At 42.6% G+C, this 15,944-nt stretch overlaps 1 protein-coding gene across 2 annotated transcripts; it reads left to right on the forward strand.

Annotated features, from left to right (window-relative positions):
* The first annotated feature begins 865 nt into the window (after positions 1 to 865).
* On the forward strand, positions 866 to 9,594 carry LOC146548233 (syncytin-A-like). Of its 2 annotated transcripts, none has more exons than XM_085266276.1 (3): positions 866 to 881; positions 2,522 to 2,741; positions 7,055 to 9,594. In XM_085266276.1, exon 3 carries the CDS (start codon positions 7,610 to 7,612, stop codon positions 8,570 to 8,572), a length of 963 nt encoding a protein of 320 aa, XP_085122402.1. In that variant the 5' UTR covers positions 866 to 881; positions 2,522 to 2,741; positions 7,055 to 7,609; the 3' UTR covers positions 8,573 to 9,594. The 2 variants fall into 2 exon arrangements, with proteins under 2 accessions (XP_085122402.1, XP_085122403.1); XM_085266277.1 differs by lacking the exon at positions 866 to 881 and adding an exon at positions 2,080 to 2,095.
* Positions 9,595 to 15,944: the final 6,350 nt, after the last annotated feature.

The following is a 15,944-nucleotide window of genomic DNA, read 5'->3' on the forward strand; positions in this document are numbered from 1 at the left end:
CAAAGGCCGGGTCCTCGGGAGGATGCAGCCCATGAATTTGGACACGACCGTAGAATGATGGTGGCAGCTACAGAAACAGGTCCATACAGACTGAAGCGTGTCTCAGTCTGAATGTACACTGCTGTTATAAGAGCTGTGGAAACTCAGGTCAAAAGGACGTAACCACACTGCTGACAGTTCCAGGACATTCACAGAGTTACAGCATCATTTGTGACCATAAAGACAGAAAGCTCATCCAAATCCTGGGATTAAAAGTCTGTCCTGGTGGTGTCCAGTCAAACACGTCTCTGTGAAAGCTTCAATCCAACAGGCTCCAAAGTCCTTCTGCTCATTTCCTCGCCGGGTTCTTGATGCTCCTGTACCATCTCTCTGTCATCCTCCTCGCTCCCTCTTTGCACTCACAGTCTTTGTGCATCATTAACACTCACATGTGGAAAACCAAAGTTTTACTGGGCAGAAGATGATCATCAGTGACTCTGTCTTTAAAACACTCTTGTTAGAAATGTACGACTTTAATGTGAAACATTCAGAGTTTTTTCTCTTGTTGTGTTTGTTTGAAGCTGCTTCCTGTTGGCTTCAGCTGTTTGGAGTTTCCATTTTCTAAACTTCTACATTCTGAACCTTCTTCAGCTCTGAACAGATGATGAAACACTGAATGATTTCAAGCACTTTGTCTAATAAACTTACATCTTTCATTCTCTATACAGATTGAAGAGCTGTGATTTGTCAGAGATCAGCTGTGATTATCTGGAAGCAGTGCTGAAGCTCAACCCTTCGTATCCCAGAGTGGTGGACCTGAGCTACCACAAGCTGCAGGATTCAGGAGTGAAGCAGCTGTGTGTTCTTCTGGAGAATCCACAACATCAAATTGAAACTCTGAGGTCAGTCTCCACGTTTTAGTTGTGCTGACACTGTCGATCTGTGGAACTAAAACCTTTCTACAGGAAGTCTGGTTCAGCTCTTTGTAGACCTTCTAATCTCTGATGCTCTGAGTTTTACTCAGTAGATGATGCAGAGTTGTGAAGCCGATGTGGGTGAGGACACTCGCCCAGCTCTAACTACTTTGACGTCCAGGCGGCTTCCCTGCTTGTCCTGATACAAACAAACCTGAGTAACCTTGCAGGTCAGATCTCATCAGTCACACCTGTTATGGCAGCTCTCCTCTAGATTGTAGTTCTTGTTAACCTGGGATGGTTTTAGAAGCCTGGACCACAGACTGCAAGGGAAGATATTACTGGGAAAGGCCAAAGCAACCTATTAGACCCATTAAACACTAACATAGACGAATACTCAGCTTTAAACCTTTATTGTTTCACAAAGGCTTAAAAAGGGAACGTCCACAGTTTAGACTGCAGCAGATTTTATTAAAGCAGTTTGACAGGAGCAAAGCAAAAACACAAAGAATAAGTGTTTCACATATTAATACATATAACATAATAATAAAAGAAAAGCAAAATAATGATACAAAAGAATGAAAAAGTTGTCCAGAGCAGCAGGATGTCTGAGGTCTGCAGAAACACAAAAACACAGCAGCTAAAAATAGTTGTTGAAAGAAAACGAGGTGGGAGCTGCTGATTCCTGAGCTTTGATACTGGATTAGCTTCAGTAGTTATTCCCATCACTGCTGTAGGAGCTACATTTAGTCACAGCTGATTGTCTCCTTTGACCAATCAGAAGACTACTGTTGTAAAAACAAGCAGACAAAGAACCAATGAGAGTGAAGAACAGGATAAAGAGCTCGTGTGATGGAGGCAAAGCAATAATCAGCAGACTGTAGCAGTTTCTATCTGGATGAAAGTAGAAGGAGCTCAGCGGAGCTCAGTCCCATATCTTTGGTTAGAAACAACATCAGTGATTTCCTGCTGCTCGAGATGATTCCAGCAGCTCTCATTACAGCAGCTGATGAGAGAAACAGCTGATGGCTCACAGCTCGTACACTGTTGGATCTCCAGATGTTCACGTGGCTGAAGTCTGTGAAGAAACTGTGGTCCACGTAGTTCACACGGCCTCAGATTGGACCGAGCTCCCTGGATCACTGCAGCATCCTCAGCTGGTACATGGACGTCTCTGCTCCTCAGTCTTGGAGCCCCTGCAGGTCCGTCCACACCACCGGGGTCTTCTCACTCACTGTTACAGGAAAAATGATTCTATGTTTCTTTACCTTCTTTTAAATGTACAAAGATGCCTTTTGTCTGCCCTTTGCCTATGGTTAGATTAGTTTAGAATGATCTTTTTAGACTTTCCCAGCAAAGACATCTTGTTTCTGGGACATATTGTTTTAGATTGTTTTATCTCTCACAGCCTTCTCCCAGCTCTCTGCTGACGAGACTAGCGCCACATATGGAGTTGTTTATTTTATTTGTTTTGTATTTTCTTATCCTGTTCTCACTGTCTTTCCTATAAAAATTACCAAGCCACTGTGCATGGTGTGAGTTGTCCTTAGCAGCTCACCCGTGTACACGTTTGATAAAGAAAGTAACTTTGTCTCATTGTGTCTTTATTTCTCCTGGGTCTTTTACAGAGTTTTCCCCCAACATTTCTTGGTCCTTCGGAGCCGGAGCGCCTCCATCGTGTCCCATCTCCGTGACCAGTCCACGTTGCTCGTCTGTCGACAGCCCACACACTAGGTGTGTGGTCAAAGACCAAGGGCGTTAAATTCGAGTCTTGGCCAACGTTCTTAGAAAGCGACCCACGGTGGTGGGGCCCGATCGAGGTGGACCAGACCCGGCGACACTGACCAGGTAGATACAGACACACTGACACAATCTTGCGTAAAATCGTATTTTAAATTCAGGGAATTTAAAATAGCGAAAGTAGCTCGTCGCAACTGGAAGCTCCCCACTTCTGTGGGTTTAAAGTAGCTCGTCGGCTGGTAGCTTGGAGCTCGTCGACTGGAAGCTCCCCACTCTTGTGGGTTAGGTTTGGAGCTCTGGGTAGCTCCCCCAGCTGGGTCAAGGGAATAAGTAGCTCGTCTACAGAAAGACTGGCAGCTCCCCTTATTATAAGGGTTCCGATCGCGCGAATAAGTGTGAATGTGAATGTATGTGTGTGTATTGTTGTAACTAACGGAGCAAGCTGACTTTTCACGGTCCAATAAGAGACTGAGCTGCTCCTACTGTGTTTTTCTTTTACTGCTATTCACTGACGTGCTGGTGAGTTGAGAGAACGGTCGAGTTCCGTCTCGTAAAGTTCACACCGCTTTTGGAAATAGTCCGAAAGTAGAAGGGCGTGTGAGCAACCACTCTCGTCTCTAATACCAGCGAAGGTGATAGCAGCTGTATTGTGTATATATTACTTAAACAAAAATAAGTAAATACATAAATAAGATGGGTAATCAAGCAAGTGAAATTAAAACTCACTCCTGCTGACGAGCAGTGGTGAGAAAAGAAAAGTCCAGACGCCGGACAAAAACAGTGTCTGTAAACTGAGAAATTTAAGAAAACAAAATATAAACAGTCAGAAGAACAGAACTCAACTGCCAGTTTAGTAAAACCAGAAGACGAGACACTGTGCAGTTCCCACAATCCTTTTAGTAAACCATCACTCACTCCTGCAGCCGCATCTGCAGCAACACCCATATCAGGAAGAACATAATAATCCCTTATTAAGTGAAAACTAGAGATCACAGTAGTTTTGTAGTAGTTTAAAAGGGTTGAAAACAGACCCCACTGAGTAGATATAAATATAAAAAGTACGAAATAAAGATGAACAAAGGGAAAATTACAGTAGAAATTATCTTTAGAGTATTTGAAATTAATAATAGCAAGGATAACAACCTGTAAAGTGATATTAACAATGAAACACAGTTGGCATGATGACCATGCCCAGCATGTATAAAATGAATATAAAGCAAATAATTCACACAAAAATATTTTAATAAAATAAATAAGGTATATTAAGGCTGTGTCATTGTTCAGCCAAGGACAGTGTGTGAAAAGGTAACCGTCTCCACCCTGGGAAAAGGATGATTCTGCAGGTCATCTGAAGCCCTTGATGGATACAAAATAAAATATAAATAATACATTATAATAGAACTGCCTGGTCCGCCATGTAACAGAGAGAACAAATGTGACCGCAGATTGGATGAATTCAAAATTATCTGTTTGCTGAATAAGATGATCCTAACTATCAAATTGGCTCAGTAGTAGTATAATGGTACACACTAATAGAATATTATAATATGCTATTGCTGTTATATAAGACAAAGAGGATAATATTAACAATGACATATTAATATGAAGAGGCACCTTAATCGGTTATGATGTGAGGTGAATAATTGTTAAGCAGTAGTCTGCATCAAGCTTAAGGTTTGCTGAAACTCAGTGTAATGACATGTGAGATGAAGACAATACAGAGAATAACTAAACTAATGAAGTGCATAGAGGCACTTGACCAGCTTGAAACTTATCATTCTAGAATGACACATTGCTGAGATATAGAGCACACCTATAATAACAACCAATAAGCAAAACCCTGTAGACAACAGCTACAACTACAGGATTGAGAAGCTGAATTAAATATGTAGACACTGCTAAGCTGATGAGCATGTTCCACATTTTCTTTTCTTTTTCTTTTTTGTTTCTTTTAGAGCAGAAGCTGCTGTAACACACCCAAAGAAAGACTCTAGGTCTGACCAACCGTCTCAGTCATGGGCAAAAAGATGTCAGTCAATAAAATTCTAAAAGATAATTTATTGACAAAAAATATATCAAGAGATAAAAGATAAAACAGTCCAGTGTCCCACTTAAGAATTGTATAAAAACACACAGTCCCAAGGCCAGAGCCAGCTATGCCACACGGCCAAGTTTAACAGGGTTAGAAGTTGTCCTTGGAGACCCACCACCCTGCAAGCATATAGTCAGTGGTCACTCAAGCCTCTGCAACCCTGCTGCCTTTAGGCTGTGGCATATAATAGGCCCTGGCCTGCACAGAGAGACAAAACGACACACCTAATATAAAATTCATAGGGCAAAACCCGTCCATCCCAAACATATCTGATTTCATCACATTACATACCTGCACAGAGAGACAAAACAACACAGCAGTGTTTGTAGTGTGGGCTATAAGAAGACCGGTGTATCAGTGCAATCAAGTACACCTGCCTCTAATTAGTCCAACCCCATTCCAGCCATTGGCTCACCAAAAATGTGACACACACAAAACCACTCCCAACCCAGTGCAACTTCACACAATAATATGGAGCTGAATTAACACAGGCACATTAGTCTACCATGTTACAAGCTGCATGCTATTAAAAGCCAACATATGCAGACTTCTGCCTTGTTCGGGTGGCAGCATTTTTTTTTCTTTTTCTTTTGTGTCCTGACACGTTTATGTTTTTTGTTTTTGTTTGATTATTTTGTTGGTTTTGGAAACGAATTTAAACGAACTTGTGACAATACTTGAGAATCACAGTGACACATAGTGATTAGGCATATGATTGAAAAATGCCTAGGTTTAGAGCTGTGAGCTGTGAGCAATGCAAAGTTAAATATATATATTTGTATAAATGGGAAACAACCCTAACTTGAAAGTTTGAAATGTGTGAGATCCATGCATTGTTTGAAGAACTAGAAATTATCTAAAACTGCCTTAAGTGAAATTGTAGAGTTGCATCTATTCTCCCAAACAAAAAAACAAAAAACAAAAAAAGGGAGAAGCATTCTGTAACTTAAAAATAAGGCTGACTGTTGACAACAGACTAAAACACTAATTCGCAGGTGGCTATCAGGAACAGAGAGGCGAGCAAAGTCACAAACACCAAGGCCGCAGACAGCCACGCAGAAACAGCAGATAACATAGAGACAACGCCTGCTAGAACCGTGGAGAGGAAGGTCACTTCACACGAGATTGTTGCGCATGTGAAATACACAAAGATAAACAAATAACCATTTATATAGACAGCCAGTATGTTTTCTCTGCTGTGCATCATTTTGCAAAAAATCTGGAAAACCAGAGGAATGATTACACCAACTGGCAAACCAGCATGCCAACCTCTTACAACGCCTACTGACTCTTTCATTACTACAGGCAACAATTTTGCTGACAGAGCAGCAAAATAGGCGGCACAACAGGCAAACATCACATTGATGGCAGTAAACACACATCAGATTCCACTGGATGTGTTGAAAAATGAACAAAAAGCAGCAAGCACAGCAGAGCAGGCAAAATGGCTAAAACACGGTGCAGTTCTGACAAACGACTTAATGATGTGTTGTGGCAAGCCAGTGTTGCCAAAAAATTCCTCCACAAAATGGCGGCATTAGTGACTCATGGCTGTACGCATTTGTCAACGGGGGGACTGACCAGTATTGGCAACTCTCATTTCTACACTGTAAATTCTACACTGTAAATTTTGAAACTTCAGCAAAACAATTTGTCAGAACATGCATGACGTGTCAAAAATATAATGCTCAAGGTAACCTGCGACCAAGGAGAGGCCGTTTTCCAACTCCGCCTCATCCTTTTCACACAATTCATATGGATTTTATTGAACTAAGCGAATGTCAAGGGTCAAAATACGCCCTAGTGGTTATAGACGTGTTCTCAAAGTGGCCGGAAATCTATCCAGTGAAAAAGGCAGATGCAATTTCAGTAGCAAAGTGCCTGTGCAATCACTTCATACCCACATATGGCATTCCAGCTTTGATACGATCAGACAACGGCACTCATTTTGTAAATGATGTCATCACTAAGGTCTCTGAAGCACTCGGTTTCAGCATAAAACACCACTGTGCTTATCACCCTCAGAGCGCAGGCCTTGTAGAGAGAACTAACGGCACTATAAAACAAAGGCTCAGGAAATGCATGGCAGAAACAGGAAGGCCGTGGCCTGAATGTTTGGGTTTAGTGAAGATGTGGATGCGCTTAACACAAGGCTCCCATAAACTAACTCCATTTGAAATCATTCATGGCAGGCCGTTTCCACTGCCTATTACCAGTCAACCAATAGACAAAGCAATCAGAGAAAACACATTAGCAGAATGGATGTCTAAGCTGTTAGAAAACAAAGAGATCATTGTACATAATCAACAACCTGATGATGTTTCTCCAGTGTCTTGCAGACTAAAGCCCGGTGACTGGGTTCTGATCAAGGTGCTCCAAAGGAAAAACTGGAGCACACCCAGGTGGGAGGGGCCATACCAAGTCCTCCTCACTACACCGACCGCTTGCAAAATTGCGGAACGACCATCCTGGGTCCATCAGAGTCACTGCAGGCGAGTCAGTGAAGCCATCTAAACACAGCTGACGGCAGGCTTGCCTACTTGTTGTGATCTCGCCCGGTGGAGGGGTCAGCTTTCCTGGCCGGGGGGTCTACTCGCGACAGGAGGGTGTGTTCCGTCGTCATGAGGTGGTGGCTCTTATCAACTGCAGCGGCCCTGACCATGGCCGGGCTCCTCACCTTTGCTTCCGTGAGGGACAACAAGTCACGTTATATGGAGAAAAGGCAGACACTGTATGACAAAGGAAAGTACACCAAGTTTCCCCATGGCTATGCCACTAATTTCTGGTGGCAGTTTATGAACACTACAGCTTACTTGAATAATAAAACTGACTGCTATGCAAATACATATACACTTTCTGCCCACCGAGGAACGAGAGGAAGTGTATGGACTGTTCACTCAACGAAACCTGTGCCAGTAACGCGACACTGATGAGCCTCAACTGTCGCTCCAACTACAGCTACCGAATGCCACTACAAACAAAGACTCAGTACCAGACAGGATGTGCACGGACGGCACCCAGCAGCAGAGGAACCAGAGTTTTGGCTGACTGGTACTTCCTATGTGGCAACAAGGCTTATCTGTCACTCCCTGAAGGTTGGGGAGGTCTGTGCGCCCTGGTGGAATTATCAGATCACGTTTTCTTCATGCAAAGTGTTGCACATCATCCAAGCAGCCGGCAGAGACGTGAAGTGGACATCGCCTCCCCCAATTCTTTCGGCATTACTGTGGACACTGGAGTGCCGGGAGAGTTTCGCATCTGGGGAGGAGGAGTGAAATTCTTACAGAGCTTGATCCCCGGCATTGGAGTTGCCGAGGTGCGGGATCATGTGGAAATCAACCGATATGCTCTGCTACGACACATCAACTTGACTAAGACCCTGGGAACCGCCTTAGCAGGAGAACAGCAGGCCATCAGAACGATGGTGCTGCAGAACAGACTGACACTAGACCTGCTAACAGCATCACAAGGAGGAGTTTGCAAGCTGATCGGGGAAACATGTTGCACTTTTATCCCTGATGGATACGAAACTGGAGGAGACATTTATGAAGCTTTGCAGAATTTGACCGCTCTGCAAAAATATGTCACTGACCACACACCTGGAGCAGCTACAGCACAAAGCTGGCTGGACTGGCTGTTCAGCGGTTCATGGCTGGCTGCTGTAGCAAAGCCATTTTTCCTTCTAGGTCTCATCATGATAGCACTGCTCATATTAGTGTTGTGTGTGTTGCCATGCCTAAGAGTAATGATTTCAAAGATGATAACAACTACAATGACTGCTTATATTGCCGTGCCTCAAGAAGAACAACATCCCGTTGCAATTCTATTAGAAGAGAACTTGTACTAGCTGCTAATAAATGACGTGGTGATTAAAAATGACTTGTCAAGTGATCATGCACTGATTAAAACATTAGTAGGTTATGCAAGTTTTCATGCTTTTATTTTTTTTGAAGTCTTGAGTTTTAAACATAAAGTTTTTCATTTTAAATATAGTTTTCATCCTTTTATTTTTTGAAGTTCTCATCCTTTTATTTTTTGAAGTCTTCATTTTAAATATGAAGTTTTCATTATTTTACATATAAAGTTTTCAATTTAAGGTTTGCATCATTTTAAATATAAGGTTTTCATCCTTGTATTTTTTGAAGTTTTCATTTTACATATTAGGTTTTCATCATTTTTAAATATAAAGTTTTCATTTTACTTTTCATCCTTTTATTTTTTGTAAGTTTTCGTTTTAAAATATAAGGTTTTCATCCTTTTATTTTTTGTAGTTTTAGTTTTATTATTTTTTCTTGTTTATTCCACTTGTTATTTCATTTACTATGATTTTCATTTACTATGTTTTTCTTTTTATTATTTTCTTTTGTTTTATTCTTTAGACCAAATGACTGCCATTTCTGCTATGCTGACATTTTGAAAATTTTGAAAATTTAAAAATTGCCTAAGATACTTAATAAATAACCTTCATAGACAATTGTTGTATACATTTAAAATAAGTTAAAACAGGAGGGAATGTTACAGGAAAAATGATTCTATGTTTCTTTACCTTCTTTTAAATGTACAAAGATGCCTTTTGTCTGCCCTTTGCCTATGGTTAGATTAGTTTAGAATGATCTTTTTAGACTTTCCCAGCAAAGACATCTTGTTTCTGGGACATATTGTTTTAGATTGTTTTATCTCTCACAGCCTTCTCCCAGCTCTCTGCTGACGAGACTAGCGCCACATATGGAGTTGTTTATTTTATTTGTTTTGTATTTTCTTATCCTGTTCTCACTGTCTTTCCTATAAAAATTACCAAGCCACTGTGCATGGTGTGAGTTGTCCTTAGCAGCTCACCCGTGTACACGTTTGATAAAGAAAGTAACTTTGTCTCATTGTGTCTTTATTTCTCCTGGGTCTTTTACAGAGTTTTCCCCCAACACTCACCTTTCCTTTGTCCTCGTCCTTCATCGGCCGTGCTGTGTCTTTGTTCCTGCGGTGTTGTTCCCACGATGCAGCGCTGATGTTCCCTCCTTGAATGCACAACAAGTACGGTGCTGGTCTTTCTCGGGTGGAGCAGAGACAGATTGAAGTCTTTCAGGCTTTAGTGCCGACTTCCCTGACAGAGGCTGGACTCCATGGTCTGCACAGGAGGCTTCTACACTGTGTGGAGGTGACTCCTGGACTCGAAGACAGGCTGCAGGTACATGTGTGATGAAGAGGAGCTACAGCAGTGTGATGGAGCTGCAGGTGTGAAGGAAGTCCTGCTGTCCTGTCCCACCCTCATCTTTGCTTCCTCTGTCTTCTCTGGACTTGTCCTCCTGTTTCAGAAACAGCACTGCTTCATGCCGAGGGTGGACGGGAGCGTTGGCTCTGATTCTTTTACCGTCCACCACAAGGAGACACTGATGCTGACCTCCTGATTCATCTGCATGTGTTCTGCTTCACACTGCTCACCTCCACCAAAGACTTCACAAACATCTTCTTTCTTTGAGTCCAGTTTGTCCCACAAACACTTCCAAATCTCCTCCTCTGAGATTCTGCAGCTTCTTGCAGTGTGACTCAGCTGACTTCTGACAGACCACAGACTGGCACAGCATCCACATGTGTCTCCTTTCAAACAGGCTCTTGATGTTTCCTCCCACATCATTCTGGCCTCTCAGTCTCCTTTGTTCTCCAGCTCTGTAGCTCCAGCTGGTGAAGCTTCAGTTTTCCATGTTGGTAACAGTAAACTACAGCCTCTGCTGTCAGCTGGGTAACTAAACAGAGCTGCAGCACGTCTCTGCGGTGGTGCTACATCCAGCCTGCAGACGGCCGTCTACATGTTGTAGTGGTTTACAGTCACCAGGGGGCGCTGTCCCAGCCATGCAGGCAGTGGGCTGCTCTGCTTGTGCTGTTGTTGGTGAAGCTGAAGTGAAAGCGAGAGTTAAAACCCTGAACAGTGTCCACTGAGCTTCTCATGCTCTTCTCATGCTCAAAGAAGTTTAACAGGAAGGACGACTCGTCCATCAGGCGTCCAGCTGTCCGTGACCGTGTCCACAGCAGAGTTTGACCGAGGCTTCATGCTAACACGCACACATGAAGCTAATACCACCACGAGCAGCTGCTCAGTGGATTTGGAGGACAAATGTCTGCAGCTTCTCACAGGCAGTATGCAGAATGTGGATCTCCACAAAGACTGTGGAGAGCTCGTCCCACACTCTAAATCCACACTTGTCTGCACAAAACTTCTCACACGTTCCCGTCACAAGTGTCTTCTAAGTGAAGCTACCAGGTTCAGGTCCAGCTTGTTTATCTGGAGCTGCAGGAGATGATCCATCCTCACAAAGCAACACAGACAGCAGATATGCAAACACACAACACAACCAAAGGATTCTCTCTGCATGTCTGTGGCTGATGCTGCTGGAACGAAGCTGTTTGAAACCTTGTTGTTCTGCACTTTGGGACCAGAAGAGGAAACTGAAGCTCTGTGCAGAGGGTCCAATGGAAGCAGCCAAGCGCTGTAAGTGTCTGCTGTACAGGGATGCTGGTTCAGCTGTGGCTCAGTTTCACAGTGTGACTCAATAAAAGCAGCAGGAAATCAAAGCTTGATGCTTTCATCAGTGTGGAAATAAGAAAGTTTCCTGTGACAGACGCTGGAGCTCTTTCACTCTCAGCTTCACAGTTTCAGCTTCAAACTTCTTCCAACATGTTTCTAACACGGCCACATTCCACCTTAATGGAGCTGATATCTTGTGCATCAGCACATTTTCTAAAGGCAGCGATCACATCTTTAGTTTTGGATGTTTAACTGCAGATTGTTTATGTGTTTATAGCACATTAATTACAGCAGCAGCGTTGACCACAGTGCTGTACAAGAATCCAAGATAACTATTAAAATAACTCCTAATATTAATATCACACATCAAATATCAAATAACTCTCATGCTGTATTAAAAGCCAGTGAATACAAATGTGTTTTCAGAGCAGATTTACAGAGACTGACAGCAGGAGCTGGGGCTGTTCGATAGAACGATGTATATATGATGACCATATGAAAACGTCTATCGTTTCATATCACGCTCTTTGTTTCCTGCTTATGTGTTTGTGTTTTCCAGATAAAGCTTTCAAAATAAATCTGAAGATCCTGTTGAGAGTTTTCAAAATAAACACAATACATTACTGCGGTCGCTCGTTTATCGAGTTACGTTCTAAAAATAAGTCTCAGAATGAAGTAGCAGCTTTATGTTTTACAAGTATTATAGAAGTTTTAAGGCAGTTAAACCCTCACTGCACACTTTCTACACTTTTCTCAGACAGGCATGAACATTTTCACACTTTTCTCTCTTGTTTAAACAAAGTTCAAACCTTCATAGAAAAATAAGTTCATTATTAAAGAATGAAAGCAAAGTGTTTCTGAAACGTGTCAAATCAGCCTTTGCTGGCATTAAATGAGCTTCTGTGTGAGGAGCACTCGTCCATGGCCTGGGCTCCTCGCTGTCAGGTAAAGTTTCATAAAGCTTTTGAGTTTTTCTGCAGATAATGTTGGTGTCCAGCACGATGTTCTTTTTCCTGCGGTCACTGAGCCACAAAGCCAAAGCTGACTCCATCCTTACGATGTTCTTGTTGTGGACAGTTACAACCTTTTTGCCTCCTTGTTGAAACTATGATGGTCAGCATCTTCCTCTGCCTTTGGCTGCTACCACAGGTGCAAAACGTCTCGTCATCATTGTTGTTTGTTGGGACAAAACGTACAAACATACAGTGCAGCACTGCAGAGTCACACTGCTGTAAATTTGAACACATTCTGTACTGTACAGGAGACACGGCACGAGATTGGCTGACAATGGTCTACAGCCAATCAGGACGCAGAACACAATGCGCTGTAAAAAACAAAAACATGCAAAATTGCACAAAAAAGATCAGCGAAACAGCGAGGCCGCCAAAGGTGAACTGTGTTACAGCGAGGGACCAGCGTATATGTGGTTGTTGGGACGATAAATGTCTTTGAGCTTGTGTCAGAAGACGAGCTGCAGCTTTCTGGACCAGCTGCAGTCTTGCCAGGCAGGTCCCACTAACTCCAACATATAAGGAGTTACAATAATCCAGCTGGGACGTCATGAAAACGTGGATCGCCCGTTCAAGGTTTTTAAAAGATAGAAATGATCTCACCTTAGATAAAAGCCTCAGTTTGAAGAAAGACCGCTGTACAACTGAGCTCAGCTGTTTTTCAAATTGCCATCAAATATAAGCCCCAAATGTAATAATGCGATTTAATAAAAGAGCTGAACCAGTCTAATAGAGCGCCCTTGATGCCACCATGCTCCAATGGTGAGGTCAAGATGCTGTGGTCAAGGCAGCGGTCAGATCCAAAAGCACAGCTGAGTCTCCTGATCAGTGGCTGATAAAAGATCATTAAGAACTTTCCAAAGTGCAGTTTCAGTGCTGTGAAGAGCTTTAAAACCAGACTGAAACCTTTACAACAGATTGCAGCTGAACAAATATAATCTTTTACAAAATCTTCGACAGGAAGGGAAGCTTTGAAATAGGCCTGAAGTTTGAGCGGACAGAGGATCCAGATCAGGTTTTTAGTACAGGCTGTACAACAGCATGTTTAAAACAGGCTGTACAACACCTGAACTAAGACTGCTGTTAAAAATCGCTAAGATGTCGGAACCGACAACCTTTAAAATCTTTTTAAACACGTGTTGGAACAACATCATTTGGACAAGATGATGTCTTTATAGCATCACATCGTTCCTCCACCTGATCAAACCACACAGGCTCAAACTGATCAAAAACAGCTGAGCAGGTGAATATTTTAGCCCCAGTGCGATCTCGGGCGAGAGTATCGATGATGGCCAAAGGGCAGCGTCCAGCTCTACGGCCGCTGAAGAGCAGACTCAACAGACGCGCGTGATGTGGATCCTACTGCTCTAAAACTGGAGCTTCTTCAATCCATTAAAGAGGACATTAGTACGCTGTTAAAAGAAGAAGTCAGAAATGCATTGAAAGAAGATTTTGACAATATAAGGGCTGACGTGCAAGGACTGAGAAATGAGATCGCTAACAGCATGGCGGCGACGTGCGGCGAAGTTGATGGAGTAAAGGTTAGAGTGAAAGAAGCTGAGGATGGGCTGTCAATGTGGAGCGATGAGGTGACCACCCTGCAGTCTACAGTAGAGAGTATGAAGGAGGAGCTGTCTGACCTGAAGGATAAATGTGATGAAGGCAGGAAGCGGAGAGCTAACATCCACATCATAGGGATCCCAGAGGGCCTGGACTCGAGCTCCTCCACGGCCGTATCCGTGCTACTACGTGAAGTGCTGGGTATGGATAAAGACGTTATTGTCGACCGCTCACACAGGAGCCCTATCCTGAGAAAGCCAGCTGGTGACCCGCACGCCGTCATAGCCGAGCGTCACTACTACCAGGATTGTGTGGCTACGCCGTGCCAGGGCCCAAGCCCCGCTTGAGTTTAACGGACAACCTATTGCAATATTACGACTGGGCGATATGACCCAAAGTTCATATCTCGATATTCTTTAGCTGGATGGCGATATACGATATATATCTCGATATTTTTGAAGCCAGAAAGTACGAACAAAAAGAGAGTTCTTAGTCAAAGCTGTGTCCCAAATCTCACACAGGCACATTTATTAACATACAGCGTAGATGTACATGAAACAATTACTCAGAAATAAATGATCAGCATTTATTAAATAATAATGCTCCATAAATAAAAGAAAACAATGTTGTGTTTGTGCATAACAAAAAGCTCACAATCGTGCAGTCAAAATGTAAACAGACGCTGAGCATAATAACAAGCAGCTGCTCTGTTCCCAGGTTCTACTGCGTGACTGACAGCCTGGAGTTTGAAACCCTCTTTGTAACCGTGTCTCTTACAGGTGCCATTTATGGTCCTTATACACACTCAATACAGTAATATTACGTTGAAGCAGAGTACGTATCACTCCGCGAGGCTCCTCGTAGCTGTAATGCTCCAACAATCCATCAAGCGGTGCGGCCTCGTAGCTGAGCAAAGTCGTACCAAAACATCTTTTGAAAGGTTTCTGAGCGCCGTGTAGCACATAAAATCGGTTCGAGGTCAGTAAGCACAACCAGAATTCATCCATAAGGCGCACTGTCGATTTATGAGAAAATTACAGGATTTTAAGTGCAGAAAATATAGTTTATGGTTTTCCTTTGATCTTAGCAAATATCTACGCCTCTAATTGGGACGATCACAGATTTTTCACTAATGTCTTTGCGCGGCTCCCCAATATGTCATCACACAATATCATCTTTGAGGGAGACCTAAACTGCTCATTATCTGCTATGGACCACAGTTCACACAAAAGTACACTTAGTCCAAACTCAGCATGCGTCATTCAGAGCTTTCTTGATAATTATGGGCTGGCTGATGTATGGAGATTTCATAATCCTGCTTCACATCAATACTCTTTTTTTTCTAATGTCCATAAAACATATATTTGTATAGAAAAACGTCTCCCTTTAGTTACAGAATGTGATTATAAGACTCTGGTGATTTCTCCTCTTGTTTTTTCAATGTGTATTCCTGATGCCTGCTCCAACTATCAGCCATGGAGATTCAACTCAGTGTTGTTAGCAGATGAAGAGTTTGTCAGTTACAAAAGGTCTCAAAGACATTTTTTTTCTATCAATCAGACCCCAGAGATGTCATCATCAGTCATTTGGGAATCTCTAAAAGCATCTGAGAGGCCAAATAATTTCATTTTGTGCCAAACAAAGTGCAACACTGAAAGAACATCATCCATAAATATTGAGTAAGAACTGGACTCTCATACAGCGAGACTCAAATGCCTTTAAACATCAGCTTATCCTGCTGATCCAAGTCCAACACTGAGTTTGTAAAAACATGTTTGTCAATCATTTTGTTTGGTTTCTGAGGAAAAAGATTCAATAAGTTGCTGCTAATACACAACATTTCATCATATTTCCTCATAACCCTCTTTTGTCTGACCATTTGATCCCATTTGAATTTGCAATAAAGGATCCACAGAGTTTGGTGACAATAATGACAGTAGATGTTTGTGTGAAAGTGCTGGAAGCAAATGAGTGTGTGATGTTCTTTCAGTGTTGCACTTTGTAGACGCTCCCTGAGCACTGGTCTCACAGCCAGCTGCACATAGAGACCAGTGTTGTTAGTCCAGGTCAGAAGATGACTTGTTGGAATGAAAATGAGCTTGTAGTTTGTCTGCTTTAATAATGTGACTGGA

The sequence above is a fragment of the Mchenga conophoros genome, linkage group LG23, assembly GCF_057382185.1.
Source record: "Mchenga conophoros isolate Kocher_MC1m ecotype Shallow Benthic linkage group LG23, M_conophoros_male_GT1.1, whole genome shotgun sequence".
In the NCBI taxonomy this organism is placed as follows: Eukaryota; Metazoa; Chordata; class Actinopteri; order Cichliformes; family Cichlidae; genus Mchenga; species Mchenga conophoros.

Excerpts from the sequence above, each read along its gene's own strand:
- LOC146548233 (XM_085266276.1), top strand. The coding sequence starts at position 7,610 with ATGGACTGTTCACTCAACGAAACCTGTGCCAGTAACGCGACACTGATG.